The sequence below is a fragment of the Sinohyriopsis cumingii genome, unplaced genomic scaffold, assembly GCF_028554795.1.
Source record: "Sinohyriopsis cumingii isolate HCF-2022 unplaced genomic scaffold, ASM2855479v2 utg001180l, whole genome shotgun sequence".
NCBI classification, from domain to species: Eukaryota; Metazoa; Mollusca; class Bivalvia; order Unionida; family Unionidae; genus Sinohyriopsis; species Sinohyriopsis cumingii.
The window spans coordinates 269,391-290,414 of NW_028315969.1; the positions used below are offsets into that span (position 1 = coordinate 269,391).

General features: G+C 34.9%; 1 protein-coding gene across 13 annotated transcripts in view; it reads left to right on the forward strand.

Annotated features, from left to right (window-relative positions):
- LOC149772737 (rap guanine nucleotide exchange factor 6-like) overlaps positions 1–21,024 on the forward strand; it is a 314,757-nt gene that overhangs the window by 228,953 nt on the left and 64,780 nt on the right. For all 13 annotated transcript variants that reach the window (XM_089947349.1, XM_089947357.1, XM_089947356.1 and 10 more), the window contains 6 exons: positions 2,983–3,186; positions 9,437–9,545; positions 15,283–15,526; positions 16,106–16,343; positions 17,297–17,361; positions 19,294–19,401. In XM_089947349.1, coding sequence (XP_089803475.1) covers positions 2,983–3,186; positions 9,437–9,545; positions 15,283–15,526; positions 16,106–16,343; positions 17,297–17,361; positions 19,294–19,401 — 968 coding nt within the window. The remainder of the gene's footprint in view (positions 1–2,982; positions 3,187–9,436; positions 9,546–15,282; positions 15,527–16,105; positions 16,344–17,296; positions 17,362–19,293; positions 19,402–21,024) is intronic.

The window sequence follows — 21,024 nt, forward strand, 5'->3', positions numbered from 1 at the left end:
CAACTGCCCTGCATTGTCAGTTAAAACATTATATACCTTTCTCCGAAATTGTTCCACAGAATTCAACCAGATGTCGCAGGTAGCAACATGGTTTATATACCCATGAAAATCCTTGAATTTTAGGGGTTGCTGTGAAAACACCTTAAATGTTAAAAACGGTGGTTTCATTCTTTTAAAGGCTTTGTTTTAATAATAATAACTATTATAATTCCTTGACTTTATCTGAGGAAATACAGTAGTTTCATATGAATAAATTACATAATTTTTTTAAAATTCAGAATTTAGTTATTTACATGTTTTCTCAAAATAAAGAACAAAATGGGATAAAGCTGGGTGAATCAAAAACGATACATGACACTGGTAGTTACCAGATCTGTAGCATCCCTTTTCTGTTGTACTGCAGTTATGTTTTCCTTCTTCTTTTGTACATATACAAAGTTACATATGAAAAAGTTCAATTTACATTAGAAAAAGCACTCTTTAAAAACCTTCAGAACTTCTTGAAAACTACTTCAGAAAACTTTTTCCAGTGTTGTTCCAACCATGAGCATCCTGGTGCAAGTTTCTCTCAGGTTCTTACAAATAAAACCAGTCTGATATCAGATATGGCTACTGTTACTAGATATTTACTAAAAGTAGAAAACACAACATCTTTTCAGGAACTTCTAAAAAAAATTGACTGGTTTGAACAGAAAGTATCCCGACTTAAGAGCCTTTCAATTTTATGCAGATCCTTCATCAGATAAAGCCACTTTTACTAAAGATAGAACATCTTTCTTAGAAACCACTAAACTGTATTTTATTAAATTAGACATCCTTACACAAATGGCCTTTGAAATTTATATAAATAATGCCAGCCCGTCATCAAATATGGTTGATATTACTAAAATAGACGAACCGTTAAACATCTTAATATTGCAAACTGTTGAGCAGTATGGTCTTTCAGATTTATGCAGATGACACAGATCTGCAATCAAATATAATCACCATTACTGTGGTTAGAGCATCCACCTTGAATGCAGGAGGGCACAGGTTCCCCAGCCAAGTCCTATCAAAGACTTATAAAAATGGTACTTGCAGCTGCCTCACTTGGTGCTCAGCATTAAGAGTTTATGTTAGGACTGGTCAGCCTGGTGTCAGGATAGCATGACTGGGTGGGACATAATGCTACATGTCTGCGACATGATGCCCCAGTGCTAGACATCACTATAAATTCCACACTGCAGACAGTGACATGACAGAATTTTTTTTAAAGCTGTGTTAAAAATCCAAAACACACACACACACACATTAAAAATATGTGTTGGCAGTAATTCTTTGAATGGTTTGTCAGCCACCTTTTATTTAGGTATTACTACACTAAATAAGTGAATCAAACGTTATTGCATCTTATTATAATCCCAGAGAAAATCACCCTTTGTTTCAGATTTGTCCTGCTAAGTTGAGGAATGTTATTATATTTAATAGAAGCAGCATTAAAGCCTAAACAGAAAATAAAATGTTTGTTGAATTCAGCCTCCTGTATTCTGGATGGGAGGACAAACCAAATGGGATTTGATGTGATCAGTTTGGGATAGGTCACTTACACCACATATTCCAGCTATTTCATTTAAATGCAAATATTTTCAGCAAATACAACATAACCTATGGTGATTTTTATTTATATAGTGTGTCCAAGTTAGTGCCTGACATAAGTAAGATAGTCTTGGTGTATTTGAATTTTTAACTTTCACACTGGATTTCATTAAAAAATGTGTAAAGGAAAAGGAAATGTGTAATGAACTTAAGTAGTGTAGTGATGCATTTTGTGCCCTACCATGTTACTGCTTGGGCCATATAGTGTTACCTTTGTCTGTGCATCCATTCATAGTCCATCACACCTTGGATAAGTTATGCATTTAGGTCATTTTAGGCATGGCACCGCTCCAGTGGCCTAGTGGTTAGAGCGTCCGCCTCAGATGTGGCTGGTTGTTGTTTTGAACCTTGGCCAAGTCATACCAAAGACTTATAAAAATGGTATTAACAGCTTGCCTCGTTTGGCGCTCAGCATTAAGTGGTTAGTGTCAGGACTGGTCGGCCTGGTGTCAGGATAATGTGACTGTGGGGACATCATGCTACATGTCTGTGGCATGATGCCCCAGTGCTAGACATCACTATAAACTGTCACACTGCAGACATCGTAGAGACATGACTGAAAAATTGTTAAAGATACATAAAAAATCTAAATCACACACACACACACACACACACACATTTTAGGCACTGTGGAGGGCCATTGTTCCATTTGTTGTTTCATTAAATGTACCTTATTGTCATAAGAAACACTGAAAAAAATAACACTTGTTTTGGATGCATTTTCTGTTTTGAATAAATACTTTGTGTGACATGGAAACAAATCTTGGTACATTTGTCCTCATTTGGGTGTAGGTCTCACTAAAATCTGAGAATACAATTTTATTTTTAATTTTTAAAGCCGTGCTTGCATATTTAAATGAGGACATTTTTATATTGTCAATAAATGTAATTGTTATATTAACATGAATGTAAGTTAATTACCACAGTAACATAAAGGTAAATGTAATTATAATAAAATTAAAGTTAATGTAATTATCATAGTAACACAAAGGTTAATTTAACTGCTATTGTAACATAAAGGTCAGTGTAATTAATGTAATATAAAAAAAATTGTGATTATCGTTGTAACATAGAGGTACAAGTAATTATCATAGTGGCCTAAAGGTAAAAGCAATTATCATATTAACATAAAAGGTATACAGAATCATGGATTGTTCCAAACTCGTTAAATTGCAAATACTTAATTCATTAATGCAGACATTTCTTGCAGACAATATTTAGACTTATTACATATTATTCTCTTGCATTTTAATTTTAATATATTCTTCATATGATTTTAATAGTAGTGATTTTAGTATACATTGCATGAAAATCTTGACTTAAGCTGCATTACTTTGGCTTTTTCAGAGAATGTCTGGACAGCTGAGATTATTAAACTTGGCTTGTGCAAGTAAAGCTAGGTCACGAACAATAACTCTAACAAGAGCAACACGAGAAGAAATACTGCATTTTTCTGTTCTGGGTGGTCAGGAACGAGGATACGGAATCTTTGTGTCAAAAGTGGAAAAGATTTCTAAAGCCTATGATGCAGGTCTTAAACGTGGAGACCAGGTTTGTTTAAGCAAAAGATACTGATATAAATAGAGCTTTATATTTGCATATTTTACACATCTAAATTGACTAAAAACTCGTAAGGAAATTTTTTAATGCATTTAGATTACACAAAATAGTTAACTTAAGAGCTTTAGCCCAGAGTTGTCCGAGTGTTGCTCCTGCTGTATGTACAACCCTTTTTTTCAGTCAGTATAAGCTATGAAGTTGGGTTACATGTCATATATGTAATGCATGGTTGCAATGATGTTATTTGATCACTGTAAAAACACTAGTAATGCCATATAATCAAACACACCTCAAATTAGTCTTGATTACTCAGCCATTTATTGTAGTCCAAAAGACATGATTCATGTCTTAACAATTAGTTCTAAATCAGGGAGTAAAATACACACTTATTTAATTCTTATCTTAAGATCTGATAAAATACAAGGATTTGGGGATTATTTGATTTCTTATGATTCCATACTGATGGATATTGGGTTACAATTGTGCATATGTATTTGACATCACTGGGTTAAAATTTTATATGCAAGTTTGACATTGGGTTCTATTCATGTATATAGGTTTGACATCATTATGCTCTGTTCATTTTATATATGTTTGACATCATTGGGTCTAATTGTCATGTATTTTATAGGTCTCAGTTTTCGTTGTTTTACAAAAAAATGACACAATCATGGGTAATTAAATTTGTAGTTTTGCATATCAAAGTTTGTAGGTATTTCATTTCATTGATTAAACTCTATAAATACCCAAACTAAAATAATACAAAAGAACAAAACTATACCAAAAACAAATGGCTGTCGCTTCAATTGTTACAACAATACTATCACCTGTATGAACAAATCAGACACCTGTTAAGATCAATCACTTACACTCAACACAAAATGGAACTGATACAGTCAATAGCACTGCTCTGATTAGTTAATAAAATGCACGTGTATGATCTCCTTAAATCACTGAAAAAAAAGTTGTATCTTCAATCACTTTCAGATAACCATGGTGTTAACACGGTGGCTTAAAAGTGGTCAAATTCAACTTAAACCTGCTTGGCATGTGTTTATTCCACGTGTGAATCAAACATGCAACCAGCTGCCTTCTGTTCAGTGCATTTAACAAGCAGTGTCAGCATCTGATTTGTTTTGAGCCCATCAAAGTGCAAAAATGCAAATTAAATTGAAAAACAATGAAATTACTCCTTTATTTTGGCCTGTCTCATGTACCAACTAACTTCAACCACTAGACTTCACATAAAACTTAATCAAGATGATTCAACCTAAATGGATAATTGTGGCTCTGATGAAAATATGTGAAAGATCAAATCTAATTATCTGTGGTTTTGGGAATGCTGGACTTGTTTAATTAGCAATTTCATCTGCCTGATATATAAACATCTGTTTTGTACCAGCAGACTTGGATGGCACTTTGTTGATTGATTCATTTTGTTTCCAATTTCAGCCATAACCTGGCTTGTCATAAGGTGCCATTGATGACTTTTTGACACTCTCTCTCCATTTTGCCCTTTTTTCCACTGTTATTTAGGACTTTGCAAAGTCCCTGTCTGACCACTCTTTGATGGTATCTTCCCATCGCCACTTCTGTCTGCCTTTTTCTATTTTTATTCCTTTTTTCTATTTCTTCTCACTGTGCTTTGCAGGATTGTCTTTGACAGGTAAGGTGAGTGTGTTTCATTCTGTTGGGGATGATTGAGCACAGCTGTGCTTGGGTGACTGATGAGGCTGATTGTTCTGTAGTTCTGGCACAGCTTCAGATTCCATTTATTAGTAAAAGTGATGATCAGAGACTGGGTCTGTGTGGTGGGCCATTCTCCTGATTTTGTTGCAGTGTTGTGAGGATATCTATCATGGAGGTTCTTCCTGTTTGAACAAGTTCTGCTGGTATGCCTTTACTGCAGCCTCTACTTCTTCCCTGAGGATTGGGTGGTCAACCTCTATTGTGGTCAATGGAAAGTTCGATACAGCCTGGTGTCCAGAAGTCTCGTGGTTGTAAAGCTCTGAACAGTATTCCATCCATTAAGAATCTCTTGATTTTCTATGAGAATCTTACTAGACTTCTCCTGGATCATGGTATATATCTCCTCTGATTCTCTATCAGGTCTTTCACCAACTGGTGATGCCTTTTTACTGTTAATCTGGTTCAGGCTTTTCTTGACTTCCTTATATTGGTCCTCTATCCAGCTTTTATTTGCTTTCTTTAAACTCTTCTTAATCCTGTTGTTAATCACCCTGTGGCCACCTATTGATGGTTCAGAGCCTTATGCCATGCATGAATCGCAAGTTTTTCAAGTTCAAACCTTATCTTTACCTTTCTTGGCTTCTTGGCATTCCTCAAAATTTGATAGTCATCATCAGCAGGTTTGCGCTCTATGTCAGCTCCTGGGGAGCTGTGTGTTCTGGCAATGTTAACACTAGACTGGAAGCACTTTCTCACCAAGATATAGTCATACTTGTGATATTTTCCATCTGGACTGTGCCAAGTCCATCTTCTAGATAGTTTGTGGGGGCCAAGGGTGTTTGTTAGAACTAGGGTGTTGTAGGTTTTTCACCAGTCTGCCTGTGCATCTTCTACCTTGGCATTCCATTCTCCTTGAATAACTAGAATATCATTCTTGGGTGTCTGTTCAATGAGAGTTTGAAGCTGGTTGTAGAAGTTATCCACTTTCCTAATCGTTAAGTTTTTAGATGTTGGGGCATAAATCTCTTTGATGGTGATGTCAAAGAGAGGATGCCTTCAAGTGGATTGTAATCATCCAGTTAGACTCTGATCGACAGCTCTTGACTACATTCACAATGTCCTAATGTACCATAAATCTGACTCCATGCTCATGCTTGTCCTCATGCCCATTGAAGTAAATCCTGCATCCTTCATCTGTTGATCTCTCTCTGAAATTCTTCGGTGCATTTCACATAGTCCAAGCATGTGCTAATGGTATCTTCTCATCTAATGGGTTAGCTCCTTGAATTTTCCAGCTGGTCTTAATATCCTGACATTTCACATTCACATGGTGATGTTATCTCTTGCCTGAACTTTGAAGGCAGGTGTACCACTTGCATACTTATCACCTCTGTCCTGGAGTCCAGTAAATGGCACAGTCATTGATAACCTGGCTGCATCCGAATCTGGTATGAGAACTCTATCCATTGTGATTTCATTATCCTTTGTGCATCATGGGTAGTTGCAACCTGGCAGAGCCCATCCCTGTCAAGGCTGTAGACCAAAACTGATATCCACATTACTTTATAGCTCATCCTGGTCTTGAATATTTGGCCGTTCAGTTCATCTTGGAACCCTTCTGCCCTGACTGTTGACTTTCCCCCTGTGATTTCATGTTACTACCACCATATTTCACCCATAGGTAGGAAGGCTCATGGTGGCGGGAGTGTCTTAAAACTTCTTTTGCATGTTTTGTCTTGCCCACTGTCTGTCCTGTCCAGGCAAGTTCTTTATGTTGAATGTCAATTGATGTAGCTCTTGGTGCAATTTATTTATTTATTATGTTTTTATATTAAGATAGATCAGCCGTGATTCAATACTGGGACCACTTTCATATGAGGTTGATGCTCTAACCACTAGAATACTGGACCAGAAATTGGTTTTAATTGGTTCTGCTAAAAAATCACTGAAGTGTGAGCTTCAACACTCTGCTGTAACTAGTGCCTGTATCTAGTGTTTCATTAGTAATTGTGCCCAAGCAATAGTTATATTGATCTACAGTCATGTTAATTGGGATTAGAAATGGATGAATAAAACAATACATGTTTTGTTGAGAAATTTAAATTTGTCAGCAACAGTTTTACTGGAATGAAAAATGGATTTGAGCAAGTAATTCACCAAATATTCATATACTAGATTTATGTATTATTCTTCCTTTCATTCTTAGTCATGCTAGCATTTGAATATATACTTGTTTCACTCTGTCCTTCCTTGCATTACAGTATCTTTGTTTAACCGTTTACTTCATGTAAGCACCTTTGGATGCCTCTACTTCATTTTCTGTAAAGATCAGCCATTATGAGTGGGTTTTCATAGTGCCACTTTTAGGGGGAAACCCCTGTGTGATACTGTATTCATTGTTGTGAATGACCATTATGTCAGATCACGTGGTCGCTGTTTAAGATCTGGTCAAAATCTGCTATTTAAAGTAACTGGGTTATATTCTCCACTCTCCGAAATGGAGGCTGCAGATGTCATTCAGTACTTTCTTGAGTTTTCATGATTAGAATCTATTGATGTAGGCAGCAGTTTTTATAAATTATCAAATTCAGATGATTTAGTGATGTAGACGCAGACAAGAACTTATAAATTTCGTGTATAAGAAATGGCAGCTACGTTTGGTCATGCAGCTTCACTGACTTGACGGTGAACGAGTTCTCTCAAGATTTTAAAGCACATAAAAGCTTCTTCTGCGAAAAATAATTATTCAGCTATAACGATCGGATTTTACTCTTGAAACTTTCTATACATAAAGCAGGCCTATGTGTATGGAGTCAAATAGGTAACACATGTTCTATTTATAGCACACTGCACTGGGTAACTTTGCTACAGGTATATCAAAGGGCTTAAAAGTCATACACTCTATGAGGTAAAGGGTTATGGTAGTGAGTGCAAATTATAGCTATCTGGTACTTACTGATATGTGTGCATTACAACAATGTAATGTGCATTACAACAATGTAAAATGCATAATAATTCTTTTCTTAAGGATTAAAATAAAATAAAATACATGTACAAACTAATATTTTATTTATTTTTTATTTCTTGACTACAGAATTGATTTTTAAGACAAAATGGTTGGTGGGGTCTTTCTTATCATATGTGGCTAAAATTTCTTTGTGTCTTTAAATTCATGGTTTGAGGCAACAATGAAATCCACACAAGTTGGTATGCCGTGAAAATTAGTGCTATTACAATACACATTTGGGATCATTGGGTTCTTGTTCTGTTTATAGCTTTAAAATCATTTTGTTCTAATTGTGAATACATTTTATAAGTTCTAACATTGAGCTCTAATTGTATTTGCAAGGTTTACATAATTTGGTTCCATCTATGTATATATGTTTTACAATGTTTGTCCAAATGTTCTTCTTTGTTCTATAATGTACAGTTTTTGTTGCATTTCTTGAAATGTCTAACTTTTAAAACAGATATGCTTGGCAAAGAAAGGAAATAATATGGCCAATATTTTATTAGTTTACACTGCCATAAGGCTGTGTGAGCAGCTTATGGTGTTATCTTGCATCTATCATGTGTCATACATGGTGCATCCATTAGCATTTGCTGTTTTCAACAAAATTTGGTAGAAAGAAGATTATAATAAAGATCATTCATGTTTGTACAAATGACATATTTTGCCAGGCAAGATGGCTTTCCATTACTAAAAGTGGAAAAACAGAATTTGACCAAATTTGACAGTATTCTGTCATAAAAGGCTTTCAGATTTATAACAAATCCCCCATCAAATTTGGCTACCATTGCTAAAAATTTAAAACTTGATGATCAATTTTTGTCATAGTCTGTCAACAAAAATGGACCAGTTTTGACAAAAATCATTTGTGTGTGAAAGGCTTTCAAGGTTTTTGTTTACAAATGATGCCATCCAGTCATAAAATATGGCCACTATGGTTACTGAAAGTTAAAAAAAAAACAGAAATAAAGCAACATTTTCTCAAAAGCCATTAAATGAATTTATCAAATTTGGCAGTACATTATGCCTTGAATGCAGTTCAGGTTTATCCTAATGATGCCCTATCCACCATCAACTATGGCTTTGTTACTAAATATGGAAAATCATTTTAATATTTTTGTTTCAGATCTTTGCTTAGTTAAATATGATTAACTTTGATAGAAAGCATTGTGGCACAATGACATTTTAATATTGGACAACTGATGCTGCTGTGCCATAAAATTTAGCTGAGGATAGAAAAAAGAGATGTCTTGAAACATTTGTTTTGATAGCATAGGCAAATCAAGAGCTCTTCTAACACAGGTTTCTTGACCATCTGCACCTGCATTTATCTGCATTTAGGTGTCGCCAGATGAGTAATCTCAGTCTCACTTTGATCTCTTATTTTCAGTAGATTTGTTTTCCTGCACCTAAGATTAGACAGCAAAATACATGCTGTTTGCTACAAATTGTGCAAAATATATAGGTTTTTTGGGACCATTGTATGCAAAATACATACAGTTCATTACAGATTGTGCTAAATGTATACTGTTTTTATTACAGATTTTGGAGGTGAATGGTCACAATTTTCAGAGCATATCTCACAACAGGGCTCTGGAGATTTTGCGAGGCACAACACATCTGTCCATCACAGTTAAATCCAATCTTTTAGGTAAGATTATTCACTGTGCTGATGTAGAAAGTTTGAGTACATTATATTTGATAGAAAATACAGTTCTTCCTATAAAAGATTTGTTCTTATTTATTGAAATTGTTTTAATTATATGCCCATTATATTTATGTCCTCAATTCTTATGCATAAATTTTATTAGGTCAGAGGTGTATATACAGTGGTAAATTTGCATTGTGAGGATTTTGTTGGAAGGGACAGTTTTGATCATGGTTTTACATCATTTGGTTCCATAAAAAGTGTATAGAATAATGTTATTAGATCAGTTCATGGGAATTGTTGTCAGGTCGTGCTGTAATAGATAGTAGCTCAGATTATTATTTGTCACATTGTGAGGCAATAGCTCAGGTTATTATTTATCACATTGTGAGGCAATAGATAGTAGCCCAGGTTATTGTCAGGTTGTGAGGAAATAGTAGCTCAGTTGTTATTTGTCAGATTGTGTGTGTGTGATTTGGATTTTTAACATAGATTTAACAATTTTTCAGTCATATTGCTATGATGTCAGCAGTGTCACAGTTTGTAGTGATGTCTAGCACTGGGGCATCATGCCACAGACATGTAGCATGATGTCCCACCCAGACACATTATCCTGACACCAGGCTGACTAGTCCTGACACTAACCTCTGGGCCCCAAGTGGTCTAAAGTACTCACCGTTATGGAAAACTGTCATCTCACCTCTGTCTTCATGGGTTCAAGACTCGGGGTCGGCCAGTGTGGGTACATGAGAAAGCCTGCCATTAGCTTCTTGTGGGTAGGTAGTTGTTTCCTGTGTTTTCCTGGGTTCTTCTTCCATTATTTATACTGGCTGCCATGTATAACCTATCTTGTGCTGAAAAATGGCATTAAACCCTATAACAACAATAACAACAACAACCATTATCATAAGTCTTTGGTATAATTGGCCAGGGTTCAAACTTTATCATAAGTCTTTGGTATAATTGGCCAGGGTTCAAACCCATGACCTCCCACATCCTAGGCAGACACTCAAACCACTAGGCCACCGGAGCAGTTGTCAGATTGTGAGGCAAAAGCTCAGAATATTATTTGTCAGATTTTGAGGCAATAGGTAGTAGCTTAGATTATTATTTGTCAGATTGTGAGGCAGTAGGTAGTAGCTCAGGTTATTGTCACATTGTGAGGCAAGAGGTAGTAGCTTAGGTTATTATTTATCACATTGTGATGTAATAGCACAGGTTATTGTTTGTCACATTGTGAGGTAATAGTAGCTCAAATTATTTGTCAGATTGTGAGGTAATATGGTGGTAGTTCAGATTATTATGTCACATTGTGAGGCAGTAGGTAGTAGCTCAGATTATTATTTGTCACATTGTGAGGCGATAGGTAGTACAGTGGAACCCCACTATAACACGATACTTGGGGTCCAAAAAATTGGATTGCATTAATATTGGGGTCATGTTAATGCGGGGTTTTACAGTATTTTACCTTTTTCAGGGAACAACTCATTGGCACATATACGTGTATTCATGTCTAATGTATGTGATGAATAGGGTATCAACACCATTTACTATCGTACGTCGTGGCATTCAGTTCATCTGTAATACATGTAATTCCGTTGAAAAATTGCACACAGATTTACAATATTCAATATTTTTTCCCCAGATCATTGTGTCTGAATTCAACGTCTAATATATAGCATGAACAGAGAGCATCAACACCGTTTACTTGCCATCTGATAATGTACCGTCAAGTGTTGAAATTAATTATAAAATATGTAATTCCATTGCAAAAATTGCATACATATTTAAACTGTTCAATAATTTTGTCACACATCATTATGTGTCTGAATTCAGTGGGAAAAATTAACAGCAAAATTAGGTTAAGAAAGATGAAGCACGTGCACGGTTCATTACGTTCCAGGGTCTATGAACAGTGTCTGTACAAATTTCATACTGCTAAAATGTTCTTGTATGCATTTCCGTGTACATTTATCCATTGCAAATTTCCAATAATTAACGTTTGTATGCCTATTCATTTGAACAACTACAACCAGAATAATTACCAATCAACACATGCTTTCAGCGTGCATATAACTTTTACTTCAAATTTTGTCATTATCAAAAGAAACGTTTGAAAACTACTATACTAATCATTGCACAAAGTGCAGAGAATGATTTACATTTGTGAGCTTGCTTTTCCATAACGATAAAATATTTTTATAAAAAATAGGAAATTAATAACGAGTTCATAAACAAACACCATACCCATGTAAAACCTGAGAACTAAGTGCAATAGGCCTGCAATGGTCACGAGTCACTTAAAAAATTTTTTTTTAAAGCTGAACGCACATACAATTTCATACCATTTCAATTTCCAGCTAATAAAGCGGACATTATTTACTGGTCAACTGATTGCGTCTAATAACACCGCCAAGCCCAGCAAGCATGTTGGCGGCTTTTGTTTTTTTATGTTTATTAAATTGTGATAATCTTTTATCAACCACCGCATTGTCTGATGCTTGGTTGTGTATGCAGTTAAAGAAGAAACACATGTTGGCTATTGTTTGAGCAACGACTGTATACAGAATTAATTGAAGACATTCACAAGGGCTGGCTTTACTCATGGACCAGTAATAAGTAACATTTCCAATTATGTTTATTTTGGCATAACGCTTCAAGAACCTGGTGATATTGTTAAATTTCAGAAGCTATGCCACGATTGTATTATATTAAAATTCATATGCGAACTCTTCCCCAAAATGATAATAAACATTTTACACTATTTCTCGTACTTAAAAAAAAAAGTAAAAAATTTCCCAGTACGAGAATTATACACATACATGTATTTAAAATCTCAGGAACCACGCCACGATCATATTAAATTCGAATTCACATACGATCTTTTCCCCATAATGATAATAAATTTTTATACCTATTTCATGTACTTTGAACAAAAAATATTTTTTCATGTGCGAATGAATATACAAAATTTTTGGAGCCATGCCACGACCACGTTATATCTGAATTCACGTTATAGCGTTGCGCGTTATAGCGGGGTTGCACTGTAGCTCAGATTATTTGTCAGATTTTGAGGCAATAGGTAGTAGCTCAGATTATTATTTGTCAGATTGTGAGGCAATAGGTAGTAGCTCAGATTATTATTTGTCAGATTGTGAGGCAATAGGTAGTAGCTCAGATCATTTGTCACATCATGAGGCAATAGGTATTAGCTCAGATTATTGTTTGCAGTTATAAATAAAATTTACATTTATGTTCAGCTGAATGCAGCATGTGAAACTTTGGCTTACAATATTCAGTTTTAAAAAATGTCATACTTCAGAAAATGCTTTTATATTCGTTAGAATTATTTTTCAATGCATGATTGGTTATTGTATGGCGTTTTAAATGGTTCTGAAATGTGGAATCTCCAAAAAAGGACCCAGTAAAATAGTGTGTAACAGTATTATTTTTAAGGATTTGAGGCCATTTGTGGTGGATTTACTGTCACAGATTTTAGTTTTTCCTATGGCGAATCAGCAGAACTGTTAAAACATATTTGCACTAATAAAACCATGGTTAACACCCTTAAATTCTCAAATGCAAGACGTAAACCCCCCATTCATACACTCTTTAACCCTTTACCTCATGTCAGCATCTTTGGACACATCTACCCCATTCTTATGGAAGCGCCTTTGGACATCTCTACCCGATTCACATGGAAGCGAGGTTTGACGCCTCTACACCATTCTCATGGAAACATGTTTGGATGTCTGCTGTAAACATCAGCCATTTCAAGCTGGTTTACAAAGTGCCACCTTTGCGGAAAAACCCCATTAGATACTACATTCATTGATGTTCAGATCACATGGTCCCTGTTTAAACTCTAGTCATAATCTGCTATTTAATGTAACTGGATTTGATTTTCCACTTTCCAAAATGGAGGCCATGGATTTCGTTCAGTAATTTCTTGAGTTTGCATGATTAGAAGGACGACTATGAAAGCTCCAATAACTTCGGTAAAGGCTCAGATGTTGATGTAGGCATCCCTGAGTTTTTATCATTTATCAAATTCAGGTGATTTAGTGATGTAGACATAGACAAAGAACTGGTAAATTTTGAGTATGAGAAATGGCAGCTACGGTTGGTCACATGGTTTCACTGGTTTGACAGTGAATGAGTTCTCATGTGAAAAATAATTATACAACTATGATGATCAGATTTTACTCTTAAATCTCTCTAACATAATAGATGTGTATCAGATCTGCAGAATGGTTAAAGCTGCTGTCAGACATAACATGTACTACACTGCTGTAACAGTTAACTGGCAGGCCTATCTGTATAGAGTAAAATGAGTATCGTGTTTTATTTATAGCACACTGCACTGGTAACTTTGGTACATGTATATCAACTGTCTACAAAACCATACATTCTGTGAGATAAAGGGTTAATCACCACATGCAAGACTTGTCCCTTTCAGAAACTCTTAAATCCTCTGATGCAGACTTGTCTCCATTCTTACACCCTTTGATCATCACACACAAGATTTATCCCCAATCACTTTTAATCCTGATATGCAAGACTTGTCTCATTGCAATCACTCATAAATCCTCTAATGCAGGACTTGTTCCAATTTGTGCACCCTTAAATTTGCTGATACAAGACTTGTCCCCATTCTCAAACTCTTTTAAGTCCTCACACATAAGACTTATCCCCATTCACTTACCCCTGAATCCTCACAAGACTAGTCCCCATGCAAACACTCATAAATATTTTGATGCTGTTCTTGTTCCTATGCTTGCTTTCTGAAGAAAGACTTGTCCCCATTCATATACCCTTAAATTCTCTGATGCAAGACTTGTGTCTTCTTACACACTTCAATCCTTGCATTTGAGACTTACCCCATTCATACATCCTCTATTCCTCTGATGCATGACTTGTACCGATTCTTACACCCTTAAAGCCATACACACAAGACTTATCCACAATCACTTACTCCTAAATCCTTGTATGCAAGACTTGTCAAACACTCTTAAATCCTCTGATGCTGGACTTGGCCTATCATTCCACCCATAAATCCTTCCATGACTTATGCAAATTCTTGCACCATTTAATACTCATCTGCAGGATCTATATTACTCCCTTAAATTCTCAGATACATGAGTTACCTCTATTCTTACACTCGTAAATCCTTGTATGCAAGACTTGTCTCCATTATTTAACTCCTATATCCTCACATGCAAGACTTGTCCATATTAATACACTCTTATATCCTCACTTGCAAGACTTGTCCCCATTCTAACATATTCAAATCTTCTGACACTAGACTAATTCCCTGTCTAGTACATTTAAATCCCAACACAAGATTTATCCACATTTTAACACCCTTAACTCCTCACATGCAAGGCATATCCCAATTCCAGGACTCATTGAAAAAGGTGTTTCAGTTGTGCAGAAACCATAACTGTCTGTGCCATTATCCACAAGGAGGAGTCATGGTGTCACAGTGGCATCCAAGTTTCCAACAGAACATCTTATATTCTTTTTGCCACAAATTTTGATCCTTGATCATTCAAACAGCACATTGAGTTCATAGGTGTGAGTGCATATTTATGCTTGATTATAGGGAGGAGGATTTTTAATACAAATTAATTTTCATCTGTTCAGTTTGGTAACCAGTTTGATGTGAAGACCACAATGTCAGTTCTTTCATGTCATTGAATGATATTACAGATAAAGACAAATTTATTGTTGCTTACAGAATTTAAGGAAATGCTTCACAATCAGGAGAAAAGTGCACCTCAAAAGCGACAAGATTTTTCCTCACATCAAAAGCAGCGGCTTTCTGCCCCAGATTTAGAAAACATGCTGAGTCCGCTGAAAGAGAAGTCTGGTGGAAAAAAAGACAAGTCTTTGATGATGACAATTGCAGGCAGTAAACCCAAGATTCGTAAAGCTCTAAAGAGCTTAATCCCAAGGAATATGAGCGGCAGTAGTATGAATAAGTAGGTGGCTGACAATCTTAATGCACTTGAGTTAGTGTCCTTATTATAGAAAACACACACACACACACACTTTACCTCACATGCATTATATATACAAGGAACAATTTATTATGGATCTAAAATATCTATTACAATAACATGTACACAACAGTGTTGGATTTATAGATGTGTATACATATTATTTTTTCTATTAAATGCCCAAGGGGTCACCATCTTGTACATTAATATGGTTATGTTACAGTAATTCAGGCATTAGAATTTACATTTTCAAGGGTTTTTAGTCCACAGAAAATATCAGAAAAAGTTTCAGATTTGGTCCAACATATGATTGATTGTCAAAGGGGTACGAGTTAAATGGGGATTTTGCTGATTTCAGGGATTTTACAAAGTTGCCATTTTCATTGCCTTTATGTTGTATCCACCCTTGGTGTTGTGTAGGTGAATATTGGTCAGAGATGTAATATGATTGATTTACTTCAGCACCCAAGTTTTGAAATCCAGTTTACCTGCACAGAAACATAAAATTAGCGAAGAACGAATTTGTGATACTAATATAGACACATGAACATTTTATTTCAGTGACACAAACTTAAACCATTCTGATGAGAACCTGTACATGTCCCGACTGTCACGGAAATCCTCAACTTCTTCCAGCTCATCTTCCAATGCAGGCCTGTCCAACCATTTGAGTGCCAGTAATCCTGACCTTTTGATGGCAGGGAACTTAAACCAGGATGAGCCAAAAGATGAATTCCCAGAACATGTTATCAAGGTGTACAGAGCAGACCAATCTTTCAAGTATCTTCTTATACACAAGGTAAAATGAAATAAAGACATTGAAAATGTAATTTGGATTTTGTGACAATTTGTATTTCAATAAAATATCCCATTTGTTATAAATACCCACTGTCCAGTAAGAGCAGGTTTTAGATAATCTGAAAATTTACTGGATCTGTTTAAATCCTTCACTGATGTAGATGGATTTAATACTTTGTAGTGTGATCTAAATCCTAGGGGCTGAGTGAAGGAGAGCTTAATGTAATGGTTGATTAGTATTAATCAAGGAGCAATTAACACAGCTAAGGATTAATTAACCTTGAAGTACAAAAAATTATTTCAAATTTTAAGTTTACCATCCATACAGAGAAATGTAATTATGATGATTGATGATTGTCTTTATTCTCCAACATGACTTTTTATATAGACGTTTAAAAATTATACATATTCAGGGACAGGTATGCTATAATCCTTGTATTGTACAGTAAAATATCACCTTGCAGTACTATGAATAAGTGAATAACACAATCTTCATGCACCAAACTTGACTTGGATTCAGATATAAAGAGATCATTGTGACAAAAGAAAGGATACGAGATGGACAATTTGAAGCTCACCTGGTGAGCTTTTGGTGTGGCAGTGTGTTTGTTGTTTGTCAACTTTGCCTGTCAGACTTCTTAAGGCCTTGTTCTTAATGCAGGTTTAATCAGACTTGGAAATGGACGAGCTTGAATATGAATGAGATCTATGCAGATTAACATGATTATCTTATATCTGATTGGTCAAGCCTGGATGCTGTCCTAACATATGATCAAAGAAATAAATTTCACTCCAGAAGTTGGTATCTGAAAATTGGCAGAATACAAATGTGTTACAGAAATGTTTCACTGTGTTTAATTAATGCATACAAGTAGCTTTGCTTCAAAAGCCATAATGACTTTTGCTGGATTATATATTAATTGATCTAAATATTTATTTTGTGTATATTTACAGGACACCACAGCCAGAGAGGTGGTGATGTTGTCATTACGAGAATTTGGACTCACAGACCCCAGCAGGTATAACTTTAAAATTTCTAATCACACTGTACTGAGTATAACACTATATTACAGTATAACACAGTGTATTTAATGATGTATAACAGTAAAGCTATCTTTAATACTCTGTAAAATAATAATCCTGTATGTGAGTATAACATTCAATATAACATCCTTATTGCCCAGAAAGTTTGTGTACAGTGTTGCATAATGTTGGCATTAAACCATTCAAGTATTGTTTGGGTTTTTTATAATTATGTTGTCCCAGTATACAGTTTAACATATAGTAGCTTCATATACTCCAATTTGAATTAACATATTTCATGTTGGGTTTCATTTGGAGTTTTATTTCACAGCAGCATGTAGAAGTTATTAATTTGTATAGCTAAAGCTGTCATGGGGTACTTAGGTTCCTGCCCAGTCATATTTCGGATAATAAAATGAGCCATAGGGTACCTGTTTAGTTCATGTACAAAAATATCCTGTTTCCAAGATCAGATCAAAGATTATATCTTGTGATGTCAGGAGCAAGCGAGACACAGAGAAACGAGTACAGTTCGAGGCTTGTGTTGTTTAACTATTGGCTGCTGCACATTTATCCATCATAGACTTCCATCTATTGATCTTTTATTTTTTATGTGTGCAGCCATTTGGCCATGTACTTTAATTAGTTTCCTTATTTTCTATTATAGTAACTGTACATGTCACATTTCCAAATTTCTTGAATTTGAATCTGTGTCGCAGATTCACTATAGTTTGATATACACTTAGGTAGCAGAAGCAAAGCAGTCTATTTTGAAGAAAAAAACATGGTGCCAAATACAGTTTGACCCTGCTATAATACATTAGTTGGGAGCCATAGAACCCAACCGCAACACACGAAGATGATTTAGTTTGATGCATAGTAACATGTGAAGATTATTTAATTTATGGCAAGCAGCATGTGAAGGTTTTTTAGTTTTATGCACAGCAAAGTGTGAAGATTATTTAATTTTGTGTATAGCAACATGTGAAGGTTATTTAGTTTTATGCATAGCAAAGTGTGAAGATTATTTAATTTTATGTATAGTAACGTGAAGGTTATTTAGTTTTATGCACAGCAACACATGAAGATTATTTAGTTTTATGCATAGCAACATGTGAAGGTTATTTAGGCTTATGCACAGCAATATGTGAAGGATTGTATGCACAGCAACATGATGATTATTTAGTTATGGCAAGCAACTTATGAAGGTTATTTAGTTTTATTATCAGAGCAACTTATGAAGGTTATTTAGTTTTATGACACATCAACACATGTTGGTTGCTTAGTGCTGATTCAATTGGAATAAAGTGTCTTTCACAGGGACACATTACTGTAACCAGCTCTGATATAGTTAGAGTTCACTAAGAATGAGAAATTATCTTAATTCTTGAAACAAAATGATTGCTTATGAATGTTGAAACTTACATCATCTCAGACAAGAAATGCATGTTATCTTACATTATCACTTTTTTTAAAGTCATTTCACACTGCTTTTGAAATTGTACTAAAGAAATCAGTATTCTCTGTTATTTTTCTTTGAAAAGGACATTTTCTTAACAGGAGGCAACTTTTATGGCTTAAAAAGGGACAGTAATTACACAAATTTAACTATCTTTTAAAATAAAATAAAATAGAAACATTTATGTTACATTAAAAAAAATATTCAGTCACATTCTACTTGATGAAGTAAAATTATGAAATTTTATGTCTTTTAGATAGCACTTCTCTTGGATCTAAATTGGATATGAAATACATAATATTAAGAACGATTATTCAGTTTCTTTTTCCAGTGGCAAGTTGTACAGATATTTGTGCATTTATCTTCTCATCTCACCAAATCTGTTATATGTACCAAAATTCTCTCAAGGCATTGAGTGATACAATATTTCCATATGACTGAAAACTTCTATCAAAATGTTCTTTTCCAGTAATTTTTCCCTCTGTGAAGTGACCGTTGAGAGTGAGGGGTTTATCAAGCAAAAGAGACTGGCAGACTCATTTACGAATCTCCCAGAGCGTCTCTCACTGAATGGAAGGTAAATTTGTAATGGGCTGCTTTTTTAAATTGGTAATGTGGCATAACATGAGTTTTCTTAAAGGTACATTGCATCATATAGCAAAATTATGTTTATAGTTATCTGCCACAGATATTTGATTGCTTGTAAAATATTACAAGTTTATGTGTTTCTAATCATGTCATTGAATAAAATCCATCAAAAATCTGATTGTGTCAAAATTATAGTGAACAACTCTACCTTAAGACTGTGTTTTCAGACACTTTGTTTATGTGGAATTCATAGTTACTGCCTCACCGTAAGGCTTTGGACACACCATATTTTCAAACACCCTGATTGTTTGGAAATCATTGCTACTGTCTTAATCCTAAGTCTTTGGACATCGTATAGTTGCATTTCGATAAGTGTGTATGATTTGGATTTTTAACATAGCTTTACAAAAATTTTGGTCATATTGCTACGATGTCTGCAGTGTGGCAGTTTATAGTGATGTCTAGCACTGGGGCATCATGCCACAGACATGTAGCATGATGTTCCACCCAGTCACATTGTCTTGACACCAGGCGACCAGTCCTAACACTAACCTCTTAATGCTGAGCGCCTAGCGAGGCATTTGTTATTACCATTTTTATAAGTATTTGGTATGATTTGGCCGGGGTTTGAACCCACGACCTCCTCCATCCGAGGCGGATGCTCTAACAACTAGGCCACTGGTATGGTCCATTTTGATAAGGAGTTAGACTTGAAAATTACTAATTTGGGCAGTTCTACTGCTTTAGAGTTATGCTGAAAGCATGTAATAAATATTTAACTTGAATGACAAGAAATCATTATATCCATTGATCAGTTTAATTGTCTGAAATTAAAACCAGAAATATTTCTCAGATGGATAAATAGTTTAGGAGGAAAACTGTTTTACAACGAAAATGAGATAGTAGGTTTTTTAAGTTTTAAGTTTTGAACTACTTTGAATTTGACATTTAAAAGGGGGGTGTGTGTGAAGTTGGCAGATAACTATTAAATAAAATCAAGCATGGATGATTTATTATTGTGTTTTCTTCCAATTATATTTTCTAGGCATTTAATTAATTTGCTATTGGTGAGTCATTTTGATATCAAGTTTTGATTAGTTTATGTTTAAAGAAAGATGAGTCTTCCAAAGTTTATTAAAATTACAAATAGTTTGCAACTTGTTTATATTTTAATAAAACATAGTAATGAAAGCTGCTTATGTGGACATTTTGCCCTCACAAGGAATGATTCAATATAAAGCATAAATTGAAATTTATTACTAAAATATGTGATAATCAAAAAGGAAGAAGATTCAAATCCATGCTAGAATTCCATAAATTTGCTGGTGACCTTCTAACTTGCACCTAGCTCACATTGCAAATATTAGTTAGCACCTTGCTCGCATAACAAATATTAGCACCTTGCTCCCATAACAAATATTAGCACCTACCTCACTTAACAAATATTAGTTAGTACTTTGCTCACATAAAACATATTAGTTAGTACTTTGCTCACATAACATATCAGTTAGCACTTATGCTCTATAACAAATATTAGTTAGCACCTTGCTCACATACTCTTTTGGTTGGATTAGGAGTTTGCAACATTTGAATACAGTTGTAGGTTGCACAC